Source organism: Onychomys torridus, chromosome 2 (genome assembly GCF_903995425.1).
Source record: "Onychomys torridus chromosome 2, mOncTor1.1, whole genome shotgun sequence".
NCBI lineage: Eukaryota > Metazoa > Chordata > Mammalia > Rodentia > Cricetidae > Onychomys > Onychomys torridus.
Window position 1 is genome coordinate 112,645,221 of NC_050444.1, and position 22,176 is coordinate 112,667,396.

Genomic DNA, 22,176 nt, shown 5'->3' on the forward strand with positions numbered 1-22,176 from the left:
ATCACCGTGTCTTTTCTAGGGTTCCGTTTTCTAGGTAGCCTCCCTGGAATTGTGTAGCAGTCTAGTCATCTTTGTTTTACATCTAGTATCCTACTATGAGTGAGTACATACCATGTTTGTCCTTCTGAGTCTGGGTTACCTCACTCAGGATGATTTTTTTCTAGATCCATCCATTTGCCTGCAAACCTCATGGTGTCATTGTTTTTCTCTGCTGAGTAGTACTCCATTGTGTATATGTACCATATTTTCTTTATCCATTCTTCAGTTGAAGGGCATCTAGGTTGTTTCCAGGTTCTGGCTATTACAAACAATGCTATAGCTGAACAAATGCCCTTGTGGTATGATTGAGCATTCCTTGGGTATATGCCCAAGAGTGCTACAGCTGGGTCTTCGGGGCGATGGATTCCCAATTTTCTAAGGAAGTGCCATAGGTTCTTTGAGAAGATCAACAAGATAGACAAGCCCTTTTCCAGACTAACCAAAAGACAGAGAGAGAGAGCATCAAAATCAACAAAATCAGAAATGAAAAGGGGGACATAACAACAGACAATGAGGAAATCCAGAGAATCATCAGGTCATACTTCAAAAACCTCTACTCCACAAAACTGGAAAATCTAAAAGAAATGGATAATTTTCTGGATAGGTACCACATACCTAAGTTAAACCAAGACCAGATAAACCATTTAAATAGTCCAATAACCCCTAAGGAAATAGAATCAGTCATTAAAAGTCTCCCAACCAAAAAAAAAGCCCAGGACCAGATGGTTTCAGTGAAGAATTCTACCAGATCTTCAAAGAAGATTTAATACCAATACTCTTTAAATTGTTCCACACAATAGAAGCAGAAGGCATATTACCAAACTCCTTCTATGAGGCTACAATTACCCTGATTCCTAAACCAAACAAAGATGCAACAAAGAAAGAGAACTATAGACCGATCTCCCTCATGAACATTGATGCAAAAATACTCAATAAAATTCTGGCAAACAGACTCCAAGAACACATCAAAACAATTATCCACCATGATCAAGTAGGCTTCATCCCAGGGATACAAGGGTGGTTCAACATACGAAAGTCTGTCAATGTAATACACCATATAAACAAACTCAAAGAAAAAAACCACACGATCATCTCACTAGATGCAGAAAAGGCATTTGACAAAATCCAACACCCCTTCATGATAAAGGTCTTGGAGCAATCAGGAATACAGGGAACATACCTAAACATAATAAAGGCAATCTACAGCAAGCCAACAGCCAACATCAAATTAAATGGAGAGAAACTCAAAGCAATACCACTAAAATCAGGAACAAGGCAAGGCTGTCCCCTCTCCCCATACTTATTCAATATAGTACTTGAAGTTCTAGCCAGAGGTATAACACAACATAAGGAGATTAAGGGGATACATATTGGAAAGGAAGAAGTCAAGCTTTCCCTATTTGCTAAAGACTTTCTTAGGATGCCCTGTGTCTTCTTCCCAGACTCCTATGAACCATCACCCACAACTAAAATCCACTATTTACATCGTTCTCACCCTTTCTCTCTCCCCTCCCCCCCAACTCTTTCCATGCCTCTCCCCCCAGGAGAATTGTTTCTTCTTTTATAAGTATTTTCTCTCTCTCTCTCTCTCTCTCTCTCTCTCTCTCTCTCTCTCTCTCTTTCTTTCTCTCTCTTAAACACACACACACACACTCTATTGAAACAAATTGTTGTTTGTGTATACAAGTGTTTAAGACTGGCCAATTACAATTAGCTAACCCATCCCTGGAGAAAATTGATTTTCCCTTCTTCATCAGCCACCTGCATTCATATTTTCACGAGAATTTTGGGTGGGAGTAAAGCCAGGTTTGTTGGTTCTCCACCCACCCACCCCCTTTCTGGATAAGAAAACTAGATAAGGCCAGGCAGTGATGGCAAATGCCCTTAATTCCAGCACTCAGGAGGCAGAGGCAGGAGGATCTCTGAGTTTGAGGCCAACCTCTTTTACAGAGAGTTCCAGGACAGCTAGGGCTACAAGAGAAACTCTGTCTCAAAAAATCAAGAAGGAGTTGGAAGGGAAGAGGAAGAGGAAGTGGAGGAGGAGGGGGAGGAGGAAGAGAAGGAGGAGGAGGAAAAAGGAGAAGAAAAGAACAACAACAACAACAACAAACTAGATAAGTAAAGAGCTAAAACAAATTTGAAAAACTTACTTGCACAGTAACACATGCCTATAATCATAGCCCCCTTGAGAAGATAAAGCAGGAAGATCATGAGATTAAGTCCAGTGTGGGCTACATAATGAAACCCTATCACAAGAAAACAAAACAAACAAATAAAAAACAAGGGCTTGGAAGGTAGCTCAATGCATGGACTATTATACTTTTGTGTGTGTTGTGCATACATTTTACTGTGCCCTCAGAATCTAAGCACATTTTCTAGTACATTTGATATTCAATAAAACACTAATTAAATTCATATAAGAACTTCCATGACTTTCTGGAAGTTCATTTAAATATTTTTTGTGAACTCCTAATGTGCTTCCTATAAAAAGTAACATCAAATGTAGTGATTTGCCTTATGTGTTAAGATACTTGAGGAGTTTTGATTTTTTTTTTTTTTTTTGAGGTTCTAGGATATGCTTTACCACAGTGACACAAAATTGAACCAAGAGGAAGAACATACTTCAGAACTGGATTTTTTTTTTAATTGAAATGAAACACAGCTTTGGTATTATTTTAAAACACTTCCTCAAAATTGTTCTCAATAGAAGTTACCAACTTATATCCAACCTAGGAGTTTATTAGACCATACAGCATAGCAGTTATCACTGAGAACTTTAGATGTTAGAAACCACAGTTTGAGACCTGGGTCTGTGGCCTACTCCCTGTGATCTGAGACAAGTTAGTTACCTAACTGAAGTCTTTGAGCCCCAGTTTTCTCATCTGTGTAACAGAGAGCAGCACCTTCTTTGAAGTTCTGTAAGCAGCAGGTGAAATAATGTGTGTATAATTCTTAGGTTGGTGTTGATGGAAGGAAATAAGTCGATGAATGTTAGGTGATGTTATATTACTGTTGGCATTCTAGCAGTAACACTTCCCTTCCTAGGAATCCTATTTAAAACAAAGCTGGTGATAGAGGAGACTATTGGGGTTCAGAGCTCCTCAGTGGTCCTAAATAACAAAGATAGGGAGAAGCAGAACCAGAGCATAGCCTCTGTGTCTCCAAAATAAATTTGCTTCCTTTGTTCGCAACTCTAGTTCTTAAGAAAAACACTCAGCCAATTTCCATGGGGCCAAAATAATCTGTTCAAGAGTGAATGAAAATAATTCCTTCCAAATGGTTGTTTTAGACTCCTGGAGACTGAAGTAAACATTCAGAAATATACAGATTAGTTAGCAGGGAGAGAAAAGTGTTGAGAAGCATTGATGTTCCCAGGCATATTCCATGTTTTGTTTAGAGCCACCGGGGGATGAGAAATTAAATCCTAGACATAGTATTCCAGATAAGATCTGTACAATTCAGATGTTCCTGTCTTTGCAGGGTTGTCCTGTTTTCCCCTGTGACAGTTTTCAGTTTGGAGTGGGGTGGGGTCTCTTGGCAGGTCCAGGGCACCTCAGCTGTGCTTAGCTGGGACTTGGTCATTATCCTTTCATTCTTTCCCTGTGTCAAGGGCTGCATTAGTGTGGCACAGCAGGTTCTCAGCTGCTGAGAGGTGGCAGCCAGCTGGGATGAGGAGGGAGAAATGAAGTGATCAAGAGAGTTAGTCCTTTCAATAACCGACCCAGCCCTTCTCAGGACTGTCTTCTACTACTAGCTCAGCAGTAAGTGTCCCATCTGCTGCTACTCTTTTTTTCTAAATTTTGTGTAATAAATCCAAGGGCCTTGCATTAAAAAAAAACACTAAATTTCTTAAAGAATTGATATATCCATGTAGAACTGACATTTTTTTTTAATGTCCTTAAAGTCTCTTTGTACCAAGAGTTGAATAAACCAGGTGTGTGTGTGTGTGTGTATGTGTGTGTGTGTGTGTGTGTGTGTGTGTGCATGTATGTGTGTATTTCTGTATGTATGTATATATATGTGTACATGTATGTATCTGTGTGTTTGTGTATGTGTGTATATATGTATGTGTGTGTGTGTACCTTAAGGATGAAGATACTATGACCCATGTCTTTTGTGTTTTTTAGATAGACCATATGGTGCAGGGCCATGCTGCCTTTCCTGAACTACAAGCCAAGGCCACAGCCAGGTAACTCCTCCAACTGTTTTCCCCATGGCCTGTGTGGATGTATGAGTGACATTCATTTTCAGAAATTGTAAGATTTTCAGAGCTTATGAACAATGCAAATGTTTGGCAGTACTTAAGATGATCATCCAGATGGTTTTGAAAATACATTTGTTAAGTTTGTTTTAGAACCATCTAAGAAAAATCAGAGAAATTACTCCTACACACAGATTGTGGGGATGAGCAACCCTGAGGGAGATGACCATGCATGGATTTGGAAATCATGACTTCTTGGGTGCACACCCCAACTTTACACCTTTGTAAAATGTATGCTCTTGAACAAGTGATTCAACCTCGGACTTCATCTGTGAAAGTAAAAATAGTAACTAATATGCAATGACTTCTGAGATATATTAAATAAAATTGAGTGCAAAGGAGTATAAGAAAATCTGTGTGTGCCTACTCATTGTGCATAAGAACTATAGGAAAATTAACTTAGCAAACAACAAGATTGGTTGCTCATAGTGGGTGTATAGGAAGGGGATGGAAAAAATGGGTTTGGGAGCAGGATGGTAAAAGAGAATACCTGTGAATATATGTTTTTATATAAATCTTTCTCATAGAACCATGGGGAGGCCATAACACATTTAGAAGAAAGAAATATAGATGATAGGTAGTTGATAGATGGTTGATTAGATATACAGATAGATAATTAGATAGATAGATAGATAGATAGATAGATCAATCGATAGATAGACAGATAAATAGCAGGATGGGTACTTGTGGTAGAGTGGATATAAAAAAAAATATAAATAGTAAAACCATGCCTTCTGTATTACAAAGTAATAGCTTACCTATATTACTAAAAAGGGTCAAAAAATAAAAGAGTGACCAAAAGTAATTCTTGGCAACGAATAGTTTGGCAGTGTTATGCCAAAGCTAAAGATAGAAACAATTGCATAAACATTATACTTCTAAAACTCTCTAAGTTTGTTTTTCATGTATATGTGTTACCATTTTGAAATCTCTTATGTATATACTCTAATTGAACAAATAAGAAAGTGCACAGTAGCTAATGGAGCCAAGATTATCACAGGTAATGAAAGGATACTTAGAATATTGGCATGCACAGACCATCACAATTCGCATGCCAGAGTTGGTTCGGTAATTCCCTGTTGCTATCTTAGTATGTATGCTAAGGCAGGAGGCCTGCCATCAGTTTCAAGCCAGCCTGACCTATGGAGAAAGACCCTTGTCTCAAAAAACAAAAACAAAAACAAAAAAACCAAAAACCCTAAAATCAATAAACAAGCCAACAGGGACTCAAAGTTCAAATGTTGTAGGTTAGTTAGAAGTTATTGATATTCGTGTTAGTACCTTAGATGATGAATCTTAGATGTCTACCATTTTTGCAACTTTTGTGTAAATATGAAATGAATTGAAATAAACAGATTAAAAATGTAAATGCATGACATGATAATAATGCCTACTACCAAGCAAGAAGTAGTCTAACACAGAAAGTAAGATCACAGACTGTGGAAACAAAACTGCATGAGTCTCTTACTAACTATGTGGACTTGGGCAGTTAACTTGATCTCTTTATACCTCAGTATTTCCCTGTGAATGGAAATAACAATTGTAAACACATCATATGGCTATAGAGAAAACTAGAAGTGATAGAGTGTTGGCTGACATAGAGTAGCGAGTGAAGTAGAATTCAGTAAATAACAAGGCTAGTGATAGGAATTACTGTTGACATTCCTTGTTAGACATTTCCCTCTTCTGGGAGCTTACAGTCTAACAGAGAGGCTAGTCCATGCAGAGTTGAATGCAATATACGCTACACTCGATCTCAGCAGTGTGCTCCCAGAGTATAGAAAAGGGGGATGTATTACAAAGCCTTCCCCCAGGAGTCATGGTAATGTCATGACTACTGATAAGGCCTATACCATGCACACTCATCAACTGGTACTTTCATTAGCTTAGGCATGGTATAACCTGGAACAAGAATTCCTAGTTTCAAATCAGTGTTGAACCTTTGGAACTGTGTACCAGGTTTTGTTGATGAAATGTGCAGAGTTTTTGTGAATAGAGGTCATAATTTTCATCACATTCCTGAAGGACTCCAACAGTCCAGCATTCATAAACCATTAACTGTCACCTCAAAAAACAAACAAACAAACAAAAAAAAAGCACCAGATTTGGAGTTCAGATTTCGATTCAAATACCAACTGTAGTGTACATTATTATGGGATAGAATTGGATGGTTAGCTCCTAGACACCTCTGAGAACTTATTTTGACTTTAGGGAGGTGATATACTTAGCAAGGGATTTACACTGAATTATGACAATGACAATTTCACCTTTTACTCTCTGATGAAAAGAGAAAGAAATTCAGTGGCAGTCACTCCCTGATGCCAGTAAAGCAGTGGCCAGTTTACCTTCTATAACAGGTGTGTGAGATTCAGATTCCAGTAAACAGTGGCCAGTTTACCTTCTCATGACAGGTGTGTGAGATTGCAAGAACTCTAGACCTGGGATTAAAGATAGGGTTCTTAGGCCAATGCAGCCACAGATGTCTTTCCATGATTCCATTATGAGCTCATAAAACCACAACAGTACTGGCCTGCTTAATTTACTTACAGGTATTATAATATTCAATCAGACCTCAAGGATATCAATATGGAAATATTTAATGTTCAATATAAGTTTACAGGATAATTAGATTAAACTAAATAATAATTAGTTCACAATAAAGTATAACTTCTATATCATTCTTCTATAGAAGAATCCCATTTCAGTTTATGCTGCAAATAAGAAAGGAAGACATTGTAGTTAGAGTGTAGTCTTGGTGCCTCAGCACCAGCGAGTAGTCCAGAAGCAGTAATTCATAGAATTCAGCCTAGAGTGAGACCTGGACTTCAGTCTTGATAACCGCATAACACCTCTAGGCACCTCCCTGTTCTTCCTACTCTGTAATGCTAAGCTTCTCCAACACTTTGCCTGTACTCTTGGCCTGCATTTAGTCATTTTCTTCTCCTTCTTCGCTTATTCTAATTTGAACTCTGTCACATTCAACTCCCTGAAATTTTTGACATTAACATTATTTGGTGTCTTAAGCTTTGCTATATCCACAAGAAGCACTGCAGACTCACTTCTCACATTTGCCACAGCAGGTGACATCAGGGATCACTCCTTTCTCCCTTTGTCATGCCTGTACCTAACATTCCAAGATGTTGCTTCTTGTATTTCTGACTCTTCCTCCTTTCCAAGTTCATGGGCTTCTTCCCCACCCCAACAACATTAGTATTCATCACAGCTTGTTCTTTGGCAATGTTTTACTGTTTTGCTCTCTTCCAAAGTAGTCCCAACTATGCTCTTGACTTCATCTCTTTCTGTATTTTGATGACTCTCATACATAGTTCGTGAATAAAATTAATTCTCTTCCACCTTCCTATGTCTTTCATCTCATCATACCAGATCTATTTGGTACAACATTCTCATATTTCAGGTCTTAGAATGAAATACACAGAGCTCTGTTAAAATAAAGTTGACTTCTCACAAAGGAGGAAAACCCATAGACCTCTGTGCTGCTACTTGAGGCCTTCCGAAGACATAAAGCGTATCATAGCTTGGCTTCAGCAAATCCTGTTTGAAATTCTGGGAACAAGTATAGATAAACAAATGTAAGATAAACAGATCCTCTTGATCTACCATAATCCCTTTAGGCTCCATCTCTGAATAGAAATGTCTTGTGGGCTTATAAATTAAGTAAACAAACCTGATGTGCTCATACATGTACCTGGTAATCAGCATCTTTCTTGCTATGGGGCCAGAGAGCCAGGTATTTCACCCCCTAGACAGAGGTTGCTTACCATCAACTACAGTTTTGGCTCTTTTTCTCTGTCTTGATTTTCTTGTAAATGCTAAACTAAAAATGTCTCAGAATGAAGTTCTGGTGACAGCAGATCTTTGTGTAGAGGATGTTGACATGATACATCAAGGTTGGCACCTGAGCCAAGGTTAGATCTGTTAGGTCTAACATATATTGTGAGCATTTATGGTAGAACAGGAAAGAAACAAATAAACAAAAACTTGCTTTTACAGAAATTATATATATATATATGTATATATATATATATATATATTCGCATGTTCTTTATATATACATATATGCATATGTACACTTATATATATGTACACGTGTGCATTTACATATGTTATAAGAAATGCATAAACATACACATGTAGTCTGAAATTGATAATTTCTAAATGAAAAAAATTGTAGTAGCTCAGGAAATGTAGAGCAAAGGGTACTGGGGCAACAGGAGACACTGTCCTTGTAGTGGGAACTTAAAGGAAGGGACAGAAAAAGCTATGATGTTATGAGAATGGTCTCTCCAAATAGAAAGACTAGCAAATTTCAAGATCTTTGCAGCAGCCCACTTGGCAGGCTCAGGAAACACTGTAACGGCCTATAGCTACACACAAGTGGGAGGGAGCCTGTCAGATGCGAGATGGAAGTTGCCAGTCACCATGCCACACACCACGCCAGTCACCCTAGATCAGTGAAAGGACACTGGGCTTTATTCACAGATTTACTTTTGGCTTTGATCTTGGCATTCTAGAACTTGAATCCAAGCTGTGTACCTATAAAATGCATAGTGAGCACTGAGCCACATTCTAGCCCCAAGCTTTGCATTTAGAGGAGATTATCCTGGCTGCTCTCTTGCACACAGACAGAGGAATTGGTAAGGGGTTCTAGATCAAAGGAAGCTTAAGAAAGTACGGTGTGGGTGTCCTCGGGAAGCTCAGAGGTGACTGGAGGGACTGAGCAGAGTGCCAGTTGGTTTGGAGTGCCTTTGGCGGAGGTCACTGTGCGAGTGTCCCTCTAAGGGAGCCCTTTGGTGGCAGGTCCTTCAGGACTACCTCTGTTCTACTAACTCTTTTTCTCAAAGACCTATGTTTCTTTTTAACACCTTTCCCTAGCTTTTCTGGTATTTCTTTTAACACAACTCAAATTTCTTGATCATATTGGTTTCTTAAGCCCAAAATCCCACTGAGAATCAGTTTCTTCAAATTCATTGTTCCTCTGCTATGACTGTCTAGATTCAGATAGAAAGTCCACTGATGGTGCATGAGGATGCCAAGATCACCCCCCCCCCCATTTCCTCACACAAGGCTTCATTTCAAAAGGCAGCAAGGGAGCTCGAAGGTCGTGTTTCAGCACAGGTGACTATGGGGACATAGACAATAAAAGGGTCCTGGGCTCAGACAAGGCTTTGAAATGATAGCATAGGTAAGTCTGAAATGATGATGGCTAAGGGACAGGTAAGGAAGGCAAGAAGATTCTAGGTACAGGGAAGCAGAGTAAAGAAATACTCAGGATTAGATGTACAGATGATGATAAAGATGAAAAGAAGTTTTGCATGGTAAAACATAAGAACACAGAAGAACAGGGGCCAGGCTGTAAAGAAAGGGAAGTGTACCTCAATACAGCTGAAGGTGAAGAAAGCTGCTAATGGCAGAATCTCTTGTGCCAGAAGGGAAGTTTGTCTTTGTCCTGAAGACAGTGGGGAGTCACTTCAGGTTTTAGGTGGGGTGGGAGGTATCATCTCTTGTACTATAGAGTCTCTCAGGAAGCAGTGCAGAAAACCTATCAGGAGGGGGCAAGGTTTGGAGGTAAATTTGGAAACCAAAGCTCTCCTGGAGGGGTGAGAAGTTTGGCCAGTTCAGCTGCTAAAAGGTTTGTTAGTTACAGAGGTATTTAGAAGAAGGAATGACATTCTAAGGAAAGGTTAAAAATGTTTGTTAGGTTAGATATTTCTACTGGAGTTGTCTTTGGATGTTCTAGAAGCAGTTGATGGGTGGTTGATTACTAGAAATCACGAGACAATAATGGACAAGAGATGAGGATATATAATTGGTCTATATCGGCACTAGATGATAACTGGAGTAATAAAAGAAAACAGTGATGTAAATGAATAAATCAAGGAAAAAGATACCGAAGGCAGGTCTCTGGAAGAACTTAGATACTTAAGGGACTAGCATTAAGAGAAGACTGAGCTGCAGAGGCGTTAGTAAAATAAAAAAAATAAATAAAAAAAAAAGAGTGTTCTGGAGACTGAAGGAAGAGAAGAAATGATGAAGAAGGAGTCAAGGGATAAAATGAGTTTCAGTAGACTGGGAAGAGCAAATGCATGAGAAATAAGGACCTAGATACTGGCAGCATGGTTGCTTCTTTGCATCATTTCTGTATTGTTGTTATTTTTATTATTACATTATTATTACTATTTACTGCTATACCATGTATTCTTATTTTGGGCTTGTGAATATAATCATAATAAACAAGAAAGAAGATACCAAAGGCAGAACTTACACATTTAAGGGACTTGCAGAAAAGGAGATTGAGCTGGAGTGGGGTTAGAAAAATCCCAAACCAGAGTGTTCTGGGGACTGAAGGAAGAGAGCAGATGAAGAAGAGCAGCCTGTGAACCTGATGAATTGACTTGGGGTGAGGGAGAGCAGTGATTCAGACACTGTCTGCATTTAAGATTATGAACAATACAACTGGAAATAAAATCCCGTGATGGTAAATGAGAGTGAACTACTTAATCACCTGTCATTCCAATGTGCTCAGGGCTCTGCATGGAATCTTCTAGCATCCTGCAAAGTGGAGACTATTAATTCCCATTGCAAAAGAGTGGCCTGGACTCCACTAGGTTTAGTGTACCTGCTCACCAGTGAAGTTACTTTATGATTGTTGAAACTATATTTTCTTTGTCATGCTTAATGGAACTCCCTGAGACAGGACACATGAGCCTGGCATTCATGAGTGGGAGGGAGAACAATCCAATTGGAATCACAGTTACTCTGCTTGGAAGAGAGCAGACGGTTATTTGAGAAAGAATTAATAAAACATACAAAATGAAACAATGTCAAAACCAAAAACAGCATCATGCAAGCTTAAAATTATGTGAATGATGATGTGCATTAGTTATTTTAATGTCTTCCAAGTGCACTTCATTTTGAATGATATACTCAGATAGCACACATGGTAAGGTATAATTGAAAAAGCATGTAGGGGAAGAGCTGAATTCAAAGAATAAACACACAGCTGCAAGGAGGTTAGGAGTCAGAGGGCTAAGCATGTGCCCCATCCCCCAGGGATCTCATTAGTGTATGAGTGGCCGTATATGTGCAGGCTAAATGAATCTCACTGTTTGCAAAGACCCTCAGTAAACGAGACAATGACAAATCAATAGTAATTAGGCATATAGATTCTTATTGACCCAAATGTCTGAAGCCAAACACCCTCTCTGAGATTCCTTGAAAGGCAGAATGAGAAGATTTATGGACATTCACTTCTTTAAGATTATATACACTTCTATACTCTAGGAGCTGTGATGCCTTTCCAAAGGGAGAGTGGTTATGAATAGTACAGACTCTTGGCTTCTGATGCGAAAGGTTGTTCTTGAGGCTTTTGTTGTAAATATGGTTCCTGTTGGGCCAGACTAGGGAGAGTTGGGAGATGGAAAATCAGGATGTGCTCATGTGTATATGTTCAAGCCTTCCCTTCTGTGGATGCTTCAGAGAGCCCTTTCTTAAAACTGAAATAGAATATTCCATAACAAGGTTGGGGGGTGGGGTGGGATAAGAAGTATCTAGCTGAGATACAGAAAGTTCACGGCTTCATCATCAGTCAAACAAAAGGGTTTCATGTGGACTTTGCCCTATTATTCTGGCACTAAGGATTCCTTCTGAAAAGGGTCTCAGTGATGCATCCTCTCTGGACCACAGTGGAAGCGTGGTGCATGCTCCAGGGTGGTAGTTGCTACCCCAATCATAGTTGGGTTTTCCGTTAATATTGTATTCCCCCTGCCAGAAGGAGAGGCATAGACTACAAATACCAAGAAGGGTTGCAGCAAAGAGCTCACTGGGCAGTAGGACTCTCTCTGTTCTGCTGCTGCTATAAACAGACACTCATCACTTTGTGTGCTCATGTGTGCATGCACACATCGAGCTGTTTGGGTTTTTTACATTTTCTGCATTGGAATTCCATATAAAATTTTTACTTAGTAAAATAATTTCACTGACCCTGGGTTTATCACTCAGTGGTAAAACATTTAGTTGGCATTCTCAAGACCTTAGGTTTGATTTCCCAGCACTGAAAAAAAAAAAAAAGAAAAAGAAAAAAAAAAGGAGTTTTCACTGATGGAGAGGAAGAAAGAGAGAGAATTTGAACTATTTTTTACAATTCTTTTAGAAACCTATAGAAACTTTGTGCTATCCCACTTCTGGCATTGCAAAACCTGAACTAGAAATCTAGAAAAACTAGAAATAACTCCTTCTTCTTCTTCTAAAGCATTTGAAAAATGCAAATCACAAATACTGACAGAAGTATTATAGATGCTAATTTCCCTTGGACATTCCCCGTGTTTTATAACCTTTGAAGCTATAATCCCAAGGCAACCACAAATGTGGGAGAGAGAGCAACCTCTGATCCATCTTTGGGATCATTGGTCAGAATTTTGGAAGGCAGCATTTTCCAAAGATCCCCAGCTAATGGACTGTTGTCTTTATTACATGCAGGAAGTCTTTACCCAGTGAAGTAAGTATTGGTATACTACATTATGAATGGGGAAATACAAGTTCAGAGAGGCTAAAGCATGCTACCCAGCCAGGACAAATAATAAGGTCTGAAATTAGCATTGTCTTCACTCACATCATCTTTTGACTTGGATAATGTCAGTGACTAAGGGGACTGTCCTAATTCCATCATTCTACACATCAATCAACTAAAACATAAGAAGGGGGAAGGCCTACACAACAGCATTTCAAGGTCATGGTTTGAAATCACATGTCTAAATCTTGATCCTAACTGTATGTATGATACTCATTCACTGAATCCAGGAGCATATATTTTTTTTCTATTTGTCAGGTCATCATTATTACTATAATTAGGGAGATAGATTTTTAATAAATCCTTTGCATATGTATGATATTATGCTATAGTTTACAGAATGCTGTATGTTTGAATACATGGTCTTTGATCTTCATAATAACCCTATGAGGTAAGTTGAACAAGGATTGTGAGATATTTCTACAGATGAGAAGAGGGTAGTTCCAGAACTTTGAATAACTGTCTCATGCTCATACAGCTACCAGGAGGGAAGCCAGTGTCTGACCAGGTCTTCTGACTCTAAGCCTTTCCCCTTTTGACAGGGCATAGTGCTCTGGCATGGTGAGGACAATGTGATTTGAAAGTGCACTGGCTAGTTTCTTACAAGAGTAGCTGATTTGCTGAAGCTTTTAGGAGCCTGTTTGCTTTTCTGGGTCTGACATGGAAGTGCAAATGGTTTCTTTCTGCAGAATAATTTGCTCTTCAGCCCTATTCCCTTTTAAAATCAAAATCCACTTCTCTTCCAGATGCCAGAGTATATATGCATATTTGAACAATCACCTGGATCTGATTAAGAAGGCTCAGCCTGTGGGTTTCCTCACTGTTGATTTACATGTTTGGCCAGATTTCCATGGCAACCGGTCTCCCTTAGCAGATCTGACTCTAAAGGGCATGGTAAGTGAAAGCCAATCCATGCACGAAGGTGAAGGCCAGCCAAAGGGTTGCAAAGTTTGAAAGAAACAAAGTGAGTAGAAAGGGAAAGAGAGAACAGTTAAGGAAAACAGGCCAAGAGACACTGGTTTTTCTCAGTTGTCTTGCTATAGTCAGGTTGGGGACGCTCCCAGGGAAGATCTGTTGGCCATTGTTGTTTCTGAGCCAACTCGGGGTACACTCAAACTAGTATTTCCTGTGTTCAACTACTGCTGCCTCCTTTTGCCCTGGTGTGGCTGAAAGTCCTGCCTGTGTCATATTTGCATTTATATTGCTTGCCGTCATGTTTTCCATCTCTGTCTCCAGGCTGCCTGGTACCTCAGTGGTGAATATTACTGCCCTGGGTCCCACTTGCCATTGCTGCATATTGACTAGCCTGAGAGTCATAGCTGTTCAGAGCCTATAGCAAATTTTCATAATTAAAGATTAAATATGAATTAAAAATGTAATTAATAACATATTGGGAGATGGTGTCAACTCTTTAAGGATCTTTAAGACTATTTTCAATATAGAGATTGTGTGTACTCCTGCAGAGCCCAAGAGGAACTGGATGGGCAAGCTCACCTCCATCTGAGTGAGGTATAGCACTTCAGAAGCCAGGCAGAATCGGGTGGTTGTCAGAAGTCTGGCTATTGAGAACACTGAGAGCCAGGCTTGGCGATGGATGAAACAAGTGAAATCTAGAGATGAAGAGTGACCTTCAGTTCTAAGGGGCCAGATAAGAAGTCATGAATGCCAATTCTAGGAAATGGAGTATAAGGAAAGTCAAATGGGAAGTGAGAATGGAGACTGAGCAAATGTCACACATGTGCAAGAGGCAGAGTTAACAATGATTAGGCCTACTGGCTTCATGAGTTGAAGGTTTGTGGATGGATTCATTAATATTATTCTAAATAGTTTTATGATACCACCATGAAGTTCAGAGCCTTATTTTTATTACATAGTTGACCACATAATCTACTTCTGCTTATAAAAGAAAATCATGAAAAAAAAAAAAAAAAAACAAGGAAACTGGACATGTCAAGAGTGTGTTTGTCTGGAATCCAGGAAGGAAGTCTATGAAATAAACAGTGAGCTGGGCATCTACATTCAGATGTGGAGGCAGAGGAGAAATATCCAAGGCGGGTACAGCTACACTCTTTGCTTTCTGATAATCAATGCATGCAAACTAGTGGGTTGGAAGGAACACAAGTTATACAAGTAAAAAGAATATGAACGTCTTAGCAAGAGAGACAAATAAATGCCTGAAGGCAAATACAGTTAAAGATGTTCAAGATGTTGTTTTACCAGTTTCTGAGATTGCTCTAAAACAGAGCCAGGACACATGATAAAACCATCGTGACTCTGGAGTGATACAAACTGGCAGTAGTGCCCTTACCAACATTTGTCATGCTGTCATACATCCTGGTTCATGGTGATCTTTTTCTCTGTTTCTTAAAATCAGTCCTGGAATCTAAAGACATAAGAATTACCAGTGGTAGAATATTGTAATCTGCTTGGCCAGATGCAGAGTACTTTCAGGAGTCAGTGGGGTGTTCTGAGGGAATCCCATCACATTAGATGAGTAAGCATGTGCTCAGCTAAGGGTCTTCCCCCAGTGAAACACAGGCCCAGTTATATCCATAAATCCTGGTGAACTTGCTTTTGCAAGAGTTTTACTGTCCTATAAATACACCTCCTGTGTTGTTTGATGTTCCTTAGCAACACTTTCCCTCTATAACTGTCCTTGGTTGGGCTCAGCATGTAACAGTTATCATTATAAGAAGTTATATCACAACAGTTCAAGGAAAATAGAGGACCTAGACAAGATGGAAGGAAGACAATTCTGACTAAATACCCAACATGTCTCCTCTTCGGTTCAGTTTTGAATAACATCAGAACAAAGCTGTCCACCCCTGAAACTCCTCTGTAATTATGTTCTATCCTTTTGCCTGAATCTGCAATGTTTTCCCCCAGCTCATATGCTAGGCGGAGCCCACATTACTACTGTGTGCTTTTGCCAGTCCTATACCTTAGGCACCCATTCCCAAAACATTGATTGTCCACACACACTTGTTGCAATAAAATAAAATACTGAAAGCTTTTGGATTGAGTTGAGATCCACAGCATCAATGTAGGTTTAAAAAGCCAGGTGTGATCATCAGCAAGGCTGCAACCCCAGAACTGTAGGGCACACAGACAGAGAGATCCCTGGTACCTGCTTTCTACCAGCCTTGATGCACATTCACTGAGACTCTGCCTCAAGACAGAGAGCAAGAGAGCCCGAGACTTGAGCTTGATTTCAGCGTTTGGCCTCAGCATGCATCTGCACACACTGGTACACACATACCATGCACACTCTCATACACACAAATTAATTAATTAATTAATTAATTAGTGAGTGCCAAGCACTGGTGCCAATACAAGGTGTAATAATTCCTATGTTTTTGGAGCAGGTTTAAAGGAGTAGGGAGAAGCGTTTGGCAACATGCTAGTAGCAACTGGTATTGTCAGGACAACACTGTTAAGATCAGAACCCAGGGAATTTGTTCTTTGGGCTCCAGAATATTTTCTCTGGGCACATAGTAAGTACTGAGTATGTACTTAATAGTAATTTATTGGTACATGGAGATAATAAAGAGGCCATGTATTACTACAGGAAAAAATAGCAAATGAACAATATGCTAATAGCAAATTATTGTGTTGTTTCTGGTTCTGACTATACAGATGATAAATATTTAATATTACTAATAATGTCCAGGTAAATTAAAATATGCTATGATTGTAGTGCACTTAGCAATATCTTTGTTACAATTGGTAGCTGGTATGGGAGTAACTAGACACGATCCCCACCCTCAGGGTACTGCTGATGTTAAGAGAAGGCAGAATGAACAGACCATTGGCAGATGGGATCAAAGTCACTCTACCAGTCAGTATCTCTTTCTTCCTTGGAAGAGCTATGGTAGTTCCATGAATTTGGTGGACAGGTTAGTTTCATCTGTGTGCCAGGCAGTGGTGATCTACTTCAATACTGTGTCAAGTTGACAAGAGGTAGGTTGTACTGGCTAGTTTTGCATGTCAACTTGGCACAAGCTAGAGATACTAGAGAGAAAGAAGCCTCAGTAAGGAAATGCTTTACTCAATACTACAAAAACATGTGAAGAAAAGTCTTTGTGCTCTGTTAAACTAGGATTTTCCTGTAAATAGGAAGCAACAAATCCACTTACACAGTTAATGAGGCTGTGAGTACATTCTGGGAAATTCAAACACATAGCTCCCTTAAAGGGAGTCCCATAGGAAAAACATGGCACAGTAGGAGCAAGAAATGACACTTTGAGAATGCAGCAAAGGCCTCTTAAACATTATTTGCCATCTTGACAGACCCAGTATGGTTTTCTGTTTTGCGTTGTTTTGTTTTATTTTCATATCCATGAGATAGAGCCAAAACTTAGAGGAAGAATGAGGAAAGGAGCTGGAGAAATGGCTCCCTGAGCAAAGCTGCAAGCCTGACAGCCTGAATTCAACCCCCTGGACTCACACAGTGGAAGGAGAAAACTGACCCCTGCAGTTTGTCCTCTGACCTCCGTACCCACACCAAATGTATAGATTACATATGTTTACATTTGAGAATGAGGTAGGAGGAAGGGACAGCTAAGTGGAAGGAAAGGGAAATGACCATGACCACAGAACAACTAGAACTGCAATAGTGGAGACAAAACTGGCATCGAAAACCATGAAGGCCGAAAGGAAATCCGGACTGTCATAAGACCGAGCATGTGCCTCCAACTTACCCCCCTAGAACAGCACAGGGGGAGTGGCTTATATAAGTCAGTCCCCCTGCACCAAGTGATTGCCTTGGGGTCAAATGTTGTTAGTCTTTCTTTGGCAGGTTGAGCAGGAGCAGTGAGTTTCTCAAGGTCAGAGTGTCAAGGAGGAGTAAAGTTTTAATGAAAGTGTGAATCCTAGATTTTTAGGTTCATGGACCTCCATAAGGGGCCCTGTGCACAGTGCTGGACTTTGCAAAGTGGCCTGAGAGCTATAAAAAGGGAGTCCACATTGGTACATTAGGTTTGATCATACTCATCCTAGTCCTTGCTACACGGCCCTTATCACCAACCTGGTCAGACATCCTCGCATTTGTACTCTAATTACGGTCCTTGAGTTCAGCTCTGAGCCTGTCTCTTCTTCACAATGGTTGAGCCTGCCTTCTCAGCCTTGCTGCTCAGGTTACAGAATGACTTGTTGGTCCTGGTCATATGTTTCTCTTCTGCTTCAGTGCCTATGCTCATAAGTTAGAGCAGGACAGGAACCAGGTATCATACCGTTGTGCCCAGAAACATCATTTTCTTTGCCTTCTGGCAACACTTATCTCCCTGCCATTGGGCTAGCTGTTTCCTCTTTCCTTTGATGATATGTACAGTTATCCTGCAAAATTCAGCTGAAAAAGAGGCTGAGGGGAAGGAGGAATTTGGTAATTTATCTGGAGAAAGTAGAAACTTACTTACCCCTTTCTCCTTCTTATTTGATAAGTAAAGGAGAATAGTTAGTGCTGACTTATTCATTATCTAAAAGAAACAGAAGCTTAATTTATTAGCAAGCCTGTTAAAACTGATGATTTTATAGTTCCTTATAAAATAAAAGAAATTCTTGCTTGTAGCCAAGCATGGTGGTATGTACCTATATAATCTCAGAGCTAGGAAGGAGGTGGAGGAGGATCAGGAATGCAAGGTCATCCTCAGGTCCATAGGGAATTCAAGGCCAGCTCAAAAGAAGAGAGGAGGAGGAGGAGGAGAAAAGCAACATTTGCTTTAAAAGTAAAGAAATAGGATGAACATATGCAAAGATAGATGTAACTGAACATCATAAGGAATGCATTCATTATGTAGGTGGCTGGTCTGCTATTTCATTGCGTGTTTGTTTTTATTACCAATAGAGGGTTGAGAGGTTTGTTCATCACTGTGAAGATATAGAGAGAACATAGTTTGAAATTGCACTAGTATTTACATCTTAACTTGAAGATACATTAGCATGTGACAGTGGCAGTTCCATTGTTTCAGAACAGTCTGCTCAAAGTGAGGCTGGAGTAGCCCAGGCCTCTTTCCAGGGTTATTTTCAAATAAGAAATGCTAGCTTAACAGCAGGCATACCATGGGTTCACAACCAGTGAGTCTAAATCTGTAGTGCCTGCTTAATGGTCCCTGGTAGGGGATTCCATATGTAAATGCTGAACTGTGAATGGCCAGCTGTATATAGATCCTCACCTTAGCCCCAGAACTGACTGGAACAGCCACTGAGGTCTCCAGACATAAGACTAGCTAGAGAAGTTGGTAACACCTTAGTGTGTCACAAGATATGCATTTCCTGTAGATCTGGACATGGATGTTCTCTACCCTTAGGTTTCTGGCCTATAGTTTTCTCAACCACACAACAGGGAATGCAGATCTAGACCCCACACAATGGCTAGTGCAATAGTTATTCTGAAAGTCTTTTCCTCCCTGTATATGACTGGTTTTTAGGCTCAAATTGGTATAATCTCTGTTTAGATGGTGGTAATTTAAGGGTTGTACTTAAATTGTTTTCCTAAAACACTCATTCAGAGCAGCAAATGGACTCAGAGACATAACAGGCCATGAATGCAGACACACAACATTCACTGTTGGTTGCACTGTATTTCCTCTGCTTCAATTTGGAATACTACACAAGCTTGGGCAGGAATTGCATTCTAGTTCTCTACTAAACTGTATGGTACCATCAACCATTCCCTGCTCAAACTGTGGGAAGTTAGGTGCTGGTCCAGGGGCTGTTGAGTCAGGAAAGAAGGTGTACAAAAGCTTAGGTAGTCCCTGGAGGCTCAGCAGAGGCCCAGAGCCCAGCCAGAGGAGCATAGGTGTCCCTAGAGGCTCAGCAGAGGCCCAGAGCCAAGCCAGAGGAGCTTATGTAGTCCCTGGAGGTTCAGCGGAGGCCCAGAGCCAAGCCAGAGGAGCTTAGGTAGAGTCCCTGGAGGTTCGGCAGAGGCCCAGAGCCAAGCCAGAGAGACAGAAACAGCACTAAAGACTTAGATGTCTGCTGCATTGTTAGGGGCTCAGCTAAGAATTTGCAAGAACTTGGGAAAAAAACAAGGCCTCATATCTTCTTGGGATGGGGAGATAGAGGATGGAGCTGGAATCTCCTGAGCCAATCAAAGCTGTTTGCAAGTGAGTCATGTTAAGGCTTGGAGCAGCCTTAAACATGCTAAATTTTGTTGTTATTTAACACCGTTCTATTCAGACATTTGCACTTTGTTTTTACTCATAAAATCAAATCCTGTGACAAATATTAATATCTTTAGTATTACTGAACTGGCTTTCAGATAATCTATTACTTACTGAAGTGGTTAATTTAAGGTGATTTTCTTTTCAATAAGGCCCATTTCTTAGGGGCCTGATGCTCCAGGCACTGTGGTGGGTATATTTGTATCCTTGCCAGTCTTTACAATATCCCTTTGAGATAATATTGACAATTGAAACAGATAAACTGAGGATCGAACAATGTAAGCAGTTTACCCAGTGGAGAATATAGGAGACTTGGGATTAGAACCCATTCAATTCAAATTTGTACTACAAACATTCTTTTTTTTTTGGAAAAAAATATTTATTTATTTTATGTGCATTGGTGTGTTTTCATGCATGTATATCTGTGTGAGGGTGTTGGATCCCCTGGAACTGGAGTCACAGACAGTTTTGAGCTGCCTTGTGGTTGCTGGGAATTGAGCCCAGGTCCTCTAGAAGAGCAACCGGTGATCTTAACCACTGAGCCATCTCTCCAGCCCCCACATTCTTTAAAGTAGAATAAAACTGAAGTATTAAGGCTTTGGATGTTTTCTCATTCATTCTGTTCTGTTTCCCATTTGTCACAGAATCAGTTTCCTTTCTTATAACCAATGATTCTCAACTTTCCTGATGCTATGACCCTTCAATACAGTTCTCTATGTTGTGGTGACCCCCAACCATAAAATTATTTTCATTGCTATTTAAAAACTTTAATTTTTCTACTGTTATGAATTGTAATATAAATATCTGTGTTTTCCCATGGTCTTAGGTGACCCCTGTGAATAAGTGCTTGCCTTAAAGGGGTTGTGACCCACAGGTTGGGAACCACTGCTTATAACTCTTTTTCTGTGTATACTTAACACCAAATAAAACTAGAGGTAGACTACAGGTGGGCCTTTCCAGGCAGTGGGATATCATGTGGAGTCTGCTGCATTGGTCCAGGAGAGAAACACTGGGAAGAACTACGGCCTGAGGACCAAGAACCAGATCCAGTTGACATGAGAGAAGAGACAGGGTTAGACTGCAGCATGCAGGGGCCAGGGTATTTGTACAGAACGGCTTTGGCATCTGGTGCATGCACACATCAAAATGGCTTCCACAGAGCCTCAGTAGGTGTGAACTGCCAGCTCACCTCAGGTAAGTAGTGTTAGAATAAGGCAACTGGAAGAATGTCAGCCTATCCTTTCCTTTTAATGTGTGCATGGACTGCACCATGAATGTAAGAGTGTGTACTTATCATCATCTTATAGATCCTTAGCTCAAAGTTGCCCTCCCCCGTGATTCTCCTGCTCTAGTTTTCACATGACTGAAAGCTGAGGCTCCTACTGGAAGGCTCTGGGAAAACATACTTTCCATTTCATTCAAACTGTTGCTGAACTTAATTCCAACAGAGGTAAGACTAAGATCACAGTTTCCCTGTGGGCAGCCAGGATTCCTGCCCAGCCTCTAGATCAGTGTTTCTCAACCTGTGGGTCACGACCCCAAGGCCCATTGGAAAATGCAGATATTTACATGACAATTCATAACAGTGGCAAAATTAGAGTTATGAAGTAGCAACAAAAATAGTTTTATGATTGGGGGGCGGTCACCACGACATGAGGAACTCTATGAAAGGGTCGTAGCATTAGGAAGGTTGCTCTAGATGCTTTCTTAGGCTCACTACCTTCTGTCTATACCACAAACCCAGCAAGACCAGGGCAAATCCATCTCATATTTTGAGCTTTTTTGGTTTTGTTTCTACCTACTGCAACTAACTCTGTCTTCCTCTTTGTCATCTCTTCATGGACTTCCACTTTTTCTTCTCTTCATGAGCTCTTTTGCCTTCCTCTTCTGCTTTTCAGTGCTCATGTGATAAATCAGGATAACCACTCCCCTTTAAGGTCTCCTAGTAACTGGTTGCTTCTGCCAAGTCCCCATATAGCTGGGTATGAAGTAGTGTTTGCACAACCAGAGGACAGAAATCTTCCTCCCACGCTATGCTAACACATCCATCTTCATTTCCCAATCCAGATGGGTTTTCAGTGGCGTACAGTATCTGCCTGGACTCCCACAGTTACTCCAGGCTTCTGGAT

At 40.2% G+C, this 22,176-nt stretch overlaps 1 protein-coding gene across 3 annotated transcripts in view; it reads left to right on the forward strand.

Moving 5' to 3' along the window:
- Fggy (FGGY carbohydrate kinase domain containing) overlaps nucleotides 1-22,176 on the forward strand; it is a 405,205-nt gene that overhangs the window by 286,303 nt on the left and 96,726 nt on the right. For all 3 annotated transcript variants that reach the window (XM_036180113.1, XM_036180114.1, XM_036180115.1), the window contains 2 exons: nucleotides 4,167-4,228; nucleotides 13,634-13,781. In XM_036180113.1, coding sequence (XP_036036006.1) covers nucleotides 4,167-4,228; nucleotides 13,634-13,781 — 210 coding nt within the window. The remainder of the gene's footprint in view (nucleotides 1-4,166; nucleotides 4,229-13,633; nucleotides 13,782-22,176) is intronic.